The 12,517-nt window shown below is 36.2% G+C and overlaps 1 protein-coding gene across 1 annotated transcript; it reads left to right on the top strand.

Annotated features, from left to right (window-relative positions):
- The first annotated feature begins 1,748 nt into the window (after window positions 1-1,748).
- On the top strand, window positions 1,749-11,538 carry LOC147559854 (uncharacterized). Its single transcript, XM_086661814.1, has 15 exons — window positions 1,749-2,094; window positions 2,172-2,402; window positions 2,522-2,836; window positions 3,702-3,809; window positions 4,235-4,424; window positions 5,285-5,547; window positions 6,647-6,776; window positions 7,689-7,753; window positions 7,924-8,172; window positions 8,260-8,336; window positions 8,758-8,849; window positions 9,691-9,773; window positions 10,260-10,331; window positions 10,815-10,940; window positions 11,195-11,538. Exons 1-15 carry the CDS (start codon window positions 1,966-1,968, stop codon window positions 11,243-11,245), a joined length of 2,181 nt encoding a protein of 726 aa, XP_086517940.1. The 5' UTR covers window positions 1,749-1,965; the 3' UTR covers window positions 11,246-11,538.
- Window positions 11,539-12,517: the final 979 nt, after the last annotated feature.

Consider the following 12,517-nt stretch of genomic DNA (forward strand, 5'->3'; position numbering starts at 1 on the left):
ATAAGAAATTTAGGTAGGAGAATTTGGTGAGTAAAACAAGAAATACGAAAGACCAATTTGGTAAGGTCATTATCATGGGAGAAGAAGAAAAGAACATTTCTATCCATCTTCTTGTGAAAAGTAATCAATTTGGTATACTCTTCCTTGTTTCCTCTGTCTTTAGCTTCTTCCATACAAACTTAATCAAGCTCTAAAGTATTTCAAGGGTTTCTTTCCCATCAACAATGAGTTTTTTTTAAATCAAGGGTTTGATTCGATGCAAATTTTTTTGAAGTGGGTTTAGTTGTTGTTTGATGGATTATCATTCAATGTGAAAAGAATATTAGTGGTGGCAAAGCTTGCTCAACCGGGAAGAGAATTTCAGTTTAGTTAATTTTAAGTTTAAGCCTTTACTCGGTCTTACGTAATGGTGATAGTTTGGTATATCCGCCACTTCACACACGATCTTATGTAATGGTGAACGCGTAGAGACTTAGGGTAAAATAGGGGATCCTCTCCCTTATCTCTTTATTATTTGCATGGAAGTCTTTAGTAGCTTCGTGAGTAGAGCCCAAGTTAGAGATCTCATTTCTAACTTTCAACAAAAAAATATCTTTCAACAAAAGAACAAAAATTTGAACAAAATTCTACGGTTTCTGTTAACCTCCACCACCACAACCACCATCAAACCATAACCAACACTATCATCATAAGACAGAAAAAAAAAGATTAGAATTTTTTCAGCTCTTTTCTCAGAGAAACATATTCTAATAAATTTTTTTCGGTTTAAAAAGAACTTAAAAAGCCACCGACTCATACGAATTCCGAACTCGCTTAACTACTTGATCGGGAGATCAAACTAAGGATCGTCAAGACTTTTCTGAACCCGAGCCGATCTCCGAGTAACTCAATCAGATTGTTCCATTCAGACTGCAAGTTATGAACACAAGTTTCATATTTTAATATCACATTATGTGCAAGGAAAATGAAAAGATTAGATATATAATTCTTTTTCTTTTGAAACACGTGTAGGCTACATTCTTAAAATTCGCTTCAAGCCTCCAAAATCTCAAGACCGGGCCTGAGAATAATGAGCGTACGATGAATAACAAAGGTTGGTAATTATTCAAAAACTATACCGGAGTAACATTTAAATGTGGTCTACATAGTGTTTTGTAAATAATAAGGCGCCTGCCCATCCATTTACCTAATAACGCCTGTCATTTTGAAGGTTCATCTGGTTAATGTGAAAAATATTTGTTTGGGTATCATGTTTTTGAACAAATATATATTGTTTTAATAAAAAAGAAAGGATTTTCTTAATAAGCTAAATTAATTAATACGTTTTTTTGTTGAAACTGTAATCGATTAGTTTCATTAATTTTTGTCTCTTTTTAGAGATTTTAATATTCAAAGAGGAATTTATCACCATTCCAAAAACTCTGGTCATTGAAATCTAAAGCATATTAAATAATGAGTCACTCAACCACAATTTTGATAACAAAACTATGAAAAAAATTGAAGCAAAATTGGTGAGTAAGTCTTGAATATCCAAGACAGTGATCCGGAAAGAAATTGACAATGGTCATTGATGGGGTTGATAACAACGGTGGTGGTGGTCGTAAAGATAAAAATAGTGGTGCTTGGTGAAGGAGAAAACTTATGTTGATGGTTTGTGAAGAAGAAGACATATGGTTTTGGCTTGGAATTATTCATATATTGACGGGGGTAATTTCGTCAAATATGACATGTTAATAAAACCACAAACCACTTTAACTTCGATTTAACCGAAAATTTCTAAAATGGGGCAACTCCCAATATCACATAATTACCGGAGGTCAATGTCGAATTAACCCAAAAATGAAGTCCTTCCTCGTTGATCTAACTATCTGAGTAGTCGGTAGGGGGTCGATCAGAGAGCGTTCAGTCATCTAAAACCCTCCCTCATCTCTCTCTCTCTCTCTCTCTCTCTCTCTCTCTGGAACAATGGCGCAAAAGAAAGGAGCTAGGGTTTCGGAAGATCCAGAGGAACTTGCTCACGTTCCTTTACAGGCCGTCCTCTTAGCTGATAGCTTCGCTCAAAAGTTTCGTCCTATCACTCTTGAACGCCCAAAGGTTCATCTCTCTTCTCTCTCTATACTTTTCTCTCTCTTGTTTTATCTGACTGTGTTTGAATGTATATATGATTAAAGGTACTCTTACCACTAGCAAACATCCCTATGATCGAATACTCATTAGCTTGGCTTGAATCAGTTGGTGTTGAAGAAGTATTTGTCTTCTGTTGTGCTCATTCCAAACAAATCATTGATTATTTAGAGAATTCTGATTGGTCATCCGTTCCTAAATTCTCTGTCAAAACTATTGAATCTCATGATTCAGTTAGTGCTGGTGATGCTCTTCGCTTCATTTATGAACGCAATGTGGTAAGATCAAACATTAGTTGTTGTGGTTATGATCAGGTTTAGGTTTAATTTCACAACTTTGACTAGAAAATTGGCAGCAATCTTATATTATTGTGTTCATTTTCTATTTGAATGTGAAGATACATGGAGATTTTGTCCTTATAAGTGGAGATACTGTGAGCAACATGTGCCTTACACAAGCACTTCAAGAACACAAGGAAAGAAGGAAGAAAGATAGTAATGCTGTAATGACAATGGTGATTAATAAGTCAAAACCTTCTTCACTGACTCACCAAAATCGGTTTGGTAATGATGAGTTGTTCTTAGCTATTGATCCTGATACAAAGCAGCTTCTCTATTACGAGGATAAGGTGGATTACTCGAAAGGAATGGTTACTCTCGACAAGAGTTTACTTGCCGATAATCCGGCTGTTACTATTCACAATGACAAAATGGTATATCTCTTGTCACGATTCTTTTCTTCTGCTGCAATTTATTCTTATCGCGGTTCAAAATTCGAATAACTTGTGTAATGTATTGTTTAACATTTATAATGCTGATATTGAATAATCAAAAAGCATTCACAGTACTAAGTTAACTTTTTCCAGCCTTTGAGGCATAGTTACCTGAAACGCGATACACTCAGGTACGGGTATGGGGTACGGATACGGGGTCCGCTAGTTAGACGTTTCCGATTTGATAGGGGGTATAATTATTCGAAAACTTGTGCAATATATATATATATATATATATACGTTTATATGATGTAAAACTTAAATTTTAAATCATAAATTATTCATTTCAGAAGTCAAACCGATGAAATATAGATTTCAATCTCTAACAAATAAATCATCTTTCATTAAAAATTTATAATATCATGTTTTCATCTTTTCTTTGTCTTGCAAATGGGTACGCCAGATTTAGCGATCTGATTCGCTACCCACCCTAAAAGGGTACGATCGAATCAGATCGGAGGTTGCTCTCCAGATGACCGAATCTGGTAACTATGAAATTGAGCCAATCAAACTGATTATGTCGATGACTAGGAAATTTTGCTTCATGCCCACTCCAAGAGGCATTCGAGTATATGGGTGGTCCTGGTCTGTCTGGATTGATGAACTAGTCTATGTTTTTTCGCGTCAGTCATTTCTGCCGTGCATGTAATATTGAGTGAAGTGTTTAGTACTAGATAGTATCACAGTGTGCAAATAAACAGAGATTGGGGGCTCTCGAGGCGTCATTTCAGGCAAAGTGACCTAAAACTAATGATATCAAAAGTCTCAAAGTCGCTCTTAACTTACATGATATTTTCTTTTGCAGGATTGCTACATTGATATTTGCTCGCCTGAAGTTCTTAGTCTATTCACTGACAATTTTGACTATCAACATCTACGACGTCATTTTGTGAAAGGATTGCTCGTCGATGATGTAGGGTTTGCTCATTATATGTATATCTAGTTTAAGTGATTGCATATACTTTCTTGAATAAGCACCAGACCATTCCAGCGGACTTTACTTTCATATGTTTTTTTGCTATATTACCGATGAATGTTCTCTCATCTAGGGAAATGAAGAGCCACATGGAGTATAAAATATGAAATTATGTTAGAACAGTTAATATTTTTATTATGCAAAGCATTTATTTGAGAAGCACCTGACCAGAGGTGAAGAATGCACAAGTGGTTAAGAAATGGCTAATAAGATGTCAATATCACCTTTAGCAGCTCCATTTTCCTACATCAATCTCAGATTCTTCTACCTTTATGTTTTCTTATTATGCAGTCACTAGCCTTGCGAAACTCGCTCAAGTATTCACATCTTATGTATTTTTTACAACTGATTGTTCTTTTCAGATCATGGGGTACAAAATTTTCACCCATGAAATTCATTCAAATTATGCCGCTAGAGTGGATAATTTTAGAAGCTATGACACCATCAGCAAGGATATAATTCAGAGGTGGACATACCCAATGGTGCCTGATGTTCAGTTTTTTGGAAATTGCGGAACCAAACTAGAAAGAGAAGGGACATATAGGGCGTCAGGTAAGTTACTGACATTTATAATGCTCATTTACGTTTTTTTGGCTGAAGACTCTTGAAGTACACAATTACACATATGGTCGATAAAAAGGTTTGATATCTTTAAGGTCACTTAGTGAGAATGTAAGACTGTGTGCGCTCTCGGCAAACTTACACTAAGCTCCTAAATGCCTAGAAATCCGTAAACCAATTGGTTAAGGTTGATGTATTTCAGTTATTCGCAGACCCTGAGTTGAAGTTGAATGCTGATAGAACTGTTACAGACTACAGTATACATATGTAGATGCACATAACGAATTCTCCATTCTTACCTTAATTGTACATGTCAAGTACAATATACAATACTACGAGAAGCTTATATACTCAAGCTTGGGAGTAACTCGGCAGCCTGCTCATCCTATTAAGGCTGCCGGAAACTCATTAATCTACCGAGACAAACTTAATTTGAGTTACTCACTGAGTCAGTGCCGAGTAGGGTGAGTTACTGGGCTATGTACTACAAGAAAAAAAGCAGACTGTAGTCGGGTCTTACTCTAGTTGCTAATGGCTACATGCTTTTAGTTTCCGACTTCGTAACTGTAAGAAGTTGTTAGGGGAAATAGATAGACAAGCAGAGCGAAGAACACGTAAAACAAAGTGGAAAAACTTTTTGACTTGGTTTCTGCTTTTAGTTTCCTTTTAAATCTTCTACTTTCTTTCATACATTTCCATTTATATTCTCTTTATTTTTTTTGAGTTTCCTTTTCACATCAATCACATGTGAATGTACGAATTGTTTTCCTTGGCGTTCTTCTTTTCCTCTCCTTCAGTATTTTATTTCAGCAATTTGTTATCTGTGTTCTAATGTGCATACTTCACATCAGATGTTGTGCAATCACGATCTGCACAAGTGGGCCCTTCCACATTGGTGGGAAGTAGGACAAATATTGGCGACAACTCTAAGATCTCAAATTCCATTATCGGTGAAGGTTGCACTATTGGAGCTAATGTTTCAATTGAAGGTTCCTACGTTTGGAATAACGTCACCATTCAAGATGGCTGTAAGCTTAACCATGTAATAGTTTGTGATGGGGTAGTTATAAAGTCAGGAGCAGTTCTGGAACCTGGTGTAGTTTTATCCTTCAATGTACGTATACCATGCTTCTCTATGCAGCATATAGTTCTCCCTTTTGTTGGTAGCAAGACATTTTCTCTGACCTTTTCTCCTTTCCTTGGCCTGTTGAACCATGAGTTAAACAATTGTTGTCAGGATTCAGCCTTCAACATGCTAGAGTTTTCTTAGTTTTTTTTGTCAATAGTTATTAACTTAATCATACACCATTAGCTCACCAGTATTTCTCTCACTTGAAGTTATATTATATGAACTCCGTAGTGAATAGCCGTATACTCATTGTAGATACTTATCAGAGCTTTCATCGCTCTAAGTTATTTTTTGAATATGAGAGATGAATTATATCAAATAAGAAAATGCATACAAAAGGCTTGAAATAGGGAGGCCAAAACAAAAGCAACAAAAGTTGCAATGTTGGTAGCAATGCCTCCCAACTCATGTTGAAATCTCAAAACGAAACCATTGCAACTCAGTTCTTTCTCTTATACCAAGCATAAAAGAAGAGAAGCAACCCAATTTAATTTGCTCGAAATGAACATCACTATCTCTTCATTCGAAGTTCTCAAAAAAAAAAAAAATCACCATCTCTAAATATACTTTGTTTCTCCCCTCCCCTTCCATATGAACCAAATCAAAGCATGAAGAACTAGTCACCAAATTTTCGTTGGTCTTTGTAACGAGGCAAGCTTTTGATCCTCAAGGCATAAATGCAGGTTATTTGGGGTGACCCATATTCCACCAAAGCATAGCATAAGAGAGTTCTTGTTTAAGAAAAAATGGACAAAGAAGTTCCAAGAGCCCATGCCAAAGGAAAGAAAACGAAAGAATAGGTGATCCATTTCCTCACACCTTTTGCGCAGGATTCAGCAGTTCAGAAAATACCTTCTCTCTTCCTAAGAAGAGTAGATGACTCCTCATCTTTGAATTGGTTTTACAGATCATGAACTTCAATAATTTTGTATTTTAGTACAAGCTTTTACCTGGTTATGTTTTCTCCACCAAATATCTTATCTTTTTCTTTGCATTTTGATGTTGGCACTTGGCCGAATTACTTTCCTATTGTTTGTGCAGTATTAGTGCATAATTATGCAATTCTAACAGTTATATTTTCCAGGTTGTAGTTGGACCTCAATTTACTGTACCCGCTTACTCGAAGGTATCTCTACTTCCGCAACCAACTAATCAAGACAGTGATGTGGAACTTGAGTATGCTGATAGCAGCAGTGGGATTCTTGAGAGTACTGGTAAATTTATAGTTAAATGTTGATATGTTTTACTTTATTGAATTCTCTCTTTTCTTTCGGCGCTTTCGTAGCAGGGATAGAAATGATGCATATCTTGGTTATGTTCATTATTTTTTTTTACTTATTTTTTTCTGAGTCAGGAAAGGATCTATAGAACCAAAATGTTCTAGATTTCGAAATTTCATTCACAAAAAGAAAGACCTCAATTGGAAGAATTTTCTCTCGGGGTAGCAAATGTACCTTTTATGAACCTTGACAATCTAGTGTGCGGAAGTTCCCCTATCTAAACTCCTCGAAGTTTTGAAACTTTTGAATCGAATTACAAGTGCAAAGAGAGTACAAAACATAAAGCTAGACTTTTGGCAGATCTATGACCATGGAACGATTTGAGAAAGATAATGTATCTTTATACTTCAAAGTTCAAATCATTCTTTAATTATGAAATACTTGTATGCCGATTAGAGACACTTCTCAAATAAATTCTTTTTTATTTGATTTATCTCAGTGAATTGTTCTAGAACTGGCCAGGGTAAAGATATAATCAATATTTTTCTTCTCCTAAATTACATGAGATATGGATTTTCCAAGAATAAAGTCAATTGCTGTGAACAACCTTTCGCGCTTTCAGGAAAAAAGAACTCCTTGTGAACTTTGAGGGTTACTATAACTTCATAGCAAATTACCATGTGATAATCAAAATTATAACCGCATTCTTTCTACTATTAGTCTGTTCCATTTCTCACATCTTTTCTTTTTAACTCGAGGCATTGTATGAGTTTCTTCTATAATTTCTAAATGGCCAACATTGCTTATTTTTCTACTGTTTCTTCTATTTGGTCTAGTGAAAATAACTCACTAGTTAATTCTGTCGGTACAAGTTTGTTGTATTAATTGCTTCTTGGGATTTTACAGCCGTGCCTACTACGCTTGATATGCCCAATGGGGAGTTAATATCCAAACCATCTGATGCGACTGAGGTTAGACTGGTTATTATAAGTATCCTCTAAATGAAGTTATTTTCCCATTGCATGCATGCATAGCTTGAAGATTGTTTCCCCAGTGTTCTTACCTGAAACTTTTAACACATATACTTTGTGGTCTAGACATTTATTTTTCGTTAGTCTTATTCTTTTGATTTCTTTTCCAGGTTGGTGTTTCAGGAGCTGGTTACATTTGGTCCCTTTCTGAAGGATGTCATGAGGAAGACTGGAGGCAGTCAGTTGCACCTATTCCTGCTGATAAACTTGATGAGCTCGTGAATGCTGTTAATGCGGACTCAGATTTGCTAACTCCGGACTGCAGTACCCTTCCACCCTCTGGGGAGTTGAGACCTGACTCTGATGCTGATGATGGTAGTGAAGCTCCTAGAGATGATTCTGACTATTTTGATAAAGAGGTCAGGGACCCATGGACTGGCAAATTTAGTTAGTTTTTTTCTTTCCTCTTGCTGCTGTACTAACCTTGCTTGTATAACAATTTTCAGGTACAAGCAACTTTTCTGAGAGCTGTTCATGAAGGTGTTGATCAAGAACATGTTATCTTAGAAGTGAACTCGCTTCGGTATGTTTCCAATTGTTTCCTTTCCTATGTATAACAATTTTCAGGTACAAGCAACGTCTGGATTCAGTTTCTGTTTGGTATCACGCATTTTGGTTTCAATTTCGAAGTGGCCATTTTACTAAGAACAATAGAGCAAACTATAGTGAGGCACTGATTTACATTTCTAAGTAGAATTCTACCCACTTGTACATTTTTTTACTCGATTATATAACTTGGGCCGCCCAGATGTTTGCAACATAGATTCTATCTACTTAATAGATGTTGGAGGTCTTTTGCGAATTCGTATCGCTTTTACCTGCTGCTGAAATATTTCAAATTTTCAACTGAATGTTGCATTTATCGCACTTACAATGTTGTTTGTGTCGTAAACAACCAACTTTGTATGTATAGCATTTTTAACTCATCCTTTCTAATAATACAGGTTGTCATACAATATGGATTCTGCAGATTGTGCTGGGGCTATATTTTCTTCGGTGATGAAATTGGCATTTGAAACCCCGCATGGTACAAATGGTAAATACATGTGACAAGTGTTAGATTTCCTCTCAATTTCGTCTCCATACTTGTAGTTGGGCTCACGGAGCGAGTTAGCTCAGGCTTAGGGGTAGAATAATTTGACTCTGACGATCCTCCATAGAGCCTAACCTCAGTATTTTACCTAGTCTGAAGTCAACTCACTAGCGAGTGACTCGTCAGTTTAATGGCGGAACTATTTTAAGATATAAACAGAGACAAGTAGGATAGGAGATATGAGATAAAGAGGAGTTCAGCCATTTTAAAGCACCTTTTACAATAATAGGTCATGGTGGATTCAATGAAGGCTCGAGTCAAGTGTCATTATCTGTTACTTGAAAAAAGAGACTACTGAGTTATTTGGAAGGTAGGCCGGGAAATAGTCCCTCGCAACTACGCAGGCTAGTGGTGCAACTGGGGTCTAGAATAACTAGGGGTGGCTTTGGTAAGGGTGATGTCAACTCCTCCCCTACTGTTTTGCTCCTATTCTGATAGTTTCCAGATCGAGGACAAGCTACCAAGCTGGTGAATTCTAAGCAGTATAACCTTTTATCATGTTTTTTAAAGAGTTAAGTTCAAAGAAAAATAATAAAAAAAGTTGCCTGAGTTTTTGTGTTCTTTGTTGCACGAAGAGAATCAGACTCACAAAAAATCAACCTTGTACTCTTCCTGTCAAAGGCCCAAAAGGTCGAACCGTGTGAAGTAAACCATTAGCAGGGTCTGGAACTGTATTGTGTAAGAATATGTGTCTTATTTACCATGCAAGACTACAATCTAAATCATTCTTGTGGTTTTAGTAACAAATGATCATCATAAATGAGTGTAAGCTTTCTTATCTCAGGTGAGCTACTCAGAAATGCTGCAACTGCAATTTCAACCTGGAGAGGTCTTTTGAGGCATTATCTTCAGTCCATGGATGAGGAGGTCTGTGTTTCACATTGCTGAGCTATGAACACTATCGATAAAATCGGTAGTAACTGAAAGTTAGATTACATTGTAAAAAGATAACTTATTTATGAGTTGGGTTTATGGTAATTGTAAGACATGGAGACCAACTAGGCACACCTTTTTAGCATGCCATGTAATAAAATTTTCAACATTAATATATAACTAGTACTCTATTCTCCATATATCGGTGAACTTGGATTAACAATATGAAGTAATTCTGCATCACTGCTCTTATTTTCTGAAGGGTTTATTTCCTTCTAAAAAATGTCAATCAATTGGGGGACAGGCACTGAGAATTCTATGGCATATCTATATTTGAATTCATGTACTTAAAGTCCAAAACCTAAATTGACATTACGTGGTGCTTGTATTCATTACTTCTTCTAAATGCTTCTATAGTTTATTTAAATGCTCTTAAATGGAAGTCCCTGACAAATATGTTTTCTTGTATTATGTTTGCAGTTTGAAGTCATACAGAAATTTGAGGATATGTGCATGGAATCTACAAAAGAATTTGCACCATTATTTGCGCAAGTACGTATGCTGTACTTGAATCTATGAATTGACATGCAAATTGCTATAAATGTGTCAATAGACAAGTGTATGTTTATTTATCGTAAGTATAAATTTAAATTGATAAACATCATAAATTCGATGTACTCTCGACATATAATTAGTAAGCATGAGCCAAATTTATTTTAAATTCGATGTACTGTCGAGTGTCGACCTCTCTTGTAGTCATCTGAAGATAGCTTTAAACCTCCTGACCAATTTTCGGAAAAATATATAAACTTGTACATTATTCTAATTTATAGATCTTTTCAAACTAGTACATCCATAGATTATTTAGCATTTATTTAGCCATTTACTATGCCTGATTCCCAAGTAATAGAAAATCTGATAGCAAGTTCATTTTTGTAAGCTGTAAGCATAAATAGTAAATACATATTTTTGGATGTGTAATCGGTTTGATATATATTACTCTGACACGTAAGATCTTTATAAACTATTTTGTAGATTTTGCATCTACTTTATGATAAAGAAATAGTATCAGAAGATGCAATTTTGTCATGGGCGTCTGAGAAAGAAGGGGCAGATGAATCCGATAAGATATTTGTTAAGCAGTCTGAAACATTCATTCAGGTAACAGCTTTCTCTTCATCTACTACTACACACTGTATTGTGAAAGTAAGTTTTAAGGGTACCAACAAAACTAAAAAACCCAAACCCTTGCAATGGTACCTCGAGTTCTAGAAGTACCTAACAAGAGTTAAGGTTTATAGTTTTGGTCGGGTGCGTAAAACTTCCTGTCATTTGGTCGATTCTTATTATTAACTGATCTCTCTCTCTCTCAAATCGGCGCATGGAAGTAATGAATGTGTTGGGTATATATGCAGTGGCTTAAAGAAGCACCAGAAGAAGAAGACGAGGACGACGAGGACGACTAGTGATTGGAATTATGAGAGTAAAGGGAACAAAGTATAGTAGTGCTAGTGTTAATTTGGAGAAATTTCATAATTTGCAAGATCATTGTGTTTTTATTAATGATGGGAGCAGGAGAGAGGTTTTTGATTGCAGAGATGAAAGGGTATCAAGTAGGTTATACATTGTAATCCATTCCCATTTATGGGATACAAATAGAGTTTATTTTTGGGTACATTTTAGAATGTTTTCTGGTATCTTAATTCTCAAGGGTAAGTTAATAGAATATTAGGTCTGAGACTAAGGTTTTATTTGCTCATTTGAGAGGTGCAATTTCTTTTTCTGATGTTCATTCTTATGCACTTCTTACTTTGAATTTAACATGGTTTATTCAAAGGAAAGAGGACTTTACGCCCCCGCCTGAATCTTGGCTACAACCCCGACTCAGAAAGTGGCTGCGATTCAGCGGCGAGACCCTTTTTTTCTGAACTAGTGGACTTGGATTACGATTACCAAGAGTATTAAACTTCAAATCCATAACTATTTTTTTTTTCTAGACATAGACTATAAGAGTCATTACAAGACATTGATGCATTATGAAGAGATAATACAAAGATCTATCAAGATTCATGAAGTGAATAAGGACTATGACGGCTTGATCTAAGACATTTTGAACCCTTAAAAGTCATTTTAAGGGTCTAAAGCTCATCTAATTTATATTTACTTTGCTTATGCTTAATTCAATAAATCCTGTACTTCCACTTCTAAGGAAATGAACTTGGGACCTCCAATTTGGGAAGTGGGTGTCCAACTAGTACACCAGGAGGTGGTGGTGGACAATCCACGAGTATCTTTTGTTGCTTTCTGAGTTACAATAAGGTGGGTGTTTATAGGCGCACTCCAAATTGCGCTTGGGGCTTCCATTGAGAGATTGACCATGTCTCCATTGACTCAAGACACCAGTAGATACCCTTCTCCGATTGACCAGTCCGAGGGTCTCTGACCCTTTGGGCTCCCTCTTCAAGCTCGAAATCTAGGTCAACAAATAACCCCTTTCTTGTAGAAATCTAGGGCATAAAGCAAACCATGTTGCTGTAGAAAAGAAGAAGAAACGAAACAAAGACAACAAATCTAGATCTCAAATCCATAAACAAGTTCAGATCTTCAAGCTCCAAGGCCCTACATTTTCCTATTGAAGGGAAAGAAAGTAGAAAGAGGGAACAAGAACGAAGAAGAGTCAAGGGGTGTGCTCGGAGGCCCCCAATAACCATTTTGGGGGCCGTACAGTGGACGCCTAC

The sequence above is a fragment of the Eschscholzia californica genome, unplaced genomic scaffold (assembly GCF_041429995.1).
Source record: "Eschscholzia californica isolate CP2 unplaced genomic scaffold, dmEscCali1.0.p SCAF_2, whole genome shotgun sequence".
In the NCBI taxonomy this organism is placed as follows: Eukaryota; Viridiplantae; Streptophyta; class Magnoliopsida; order Ranunculales; family Papaveraceae; genus Eschscholzia; species Eschscholzia californica.

Excerpts from the sequence above, each read along its gene's own strand:
- LOC147559854 (XM_086661814.1), top strand. The coding sequence starts at position 1,966 with ATGGCGCAAAAGAAAGGAGCTAGGGTTTCGGAAGATCCAGAGGAACTT. Across the intron at positions 2,837-3,701 it reads CTATTCACAATGACAAAATG|GATTGCTACATTGATATTTG; the intron begins GTATATCTCTTG and ends TTTCTTTTGCAG. Across the intron at positions 7,754-7,923 it reads AACCATCTGATGCGACTGAG|GTTGGTGTTTCAGGAGCTGG; the intron begins GTTAGACTGGTT and ends TTTCTTTTCCAG.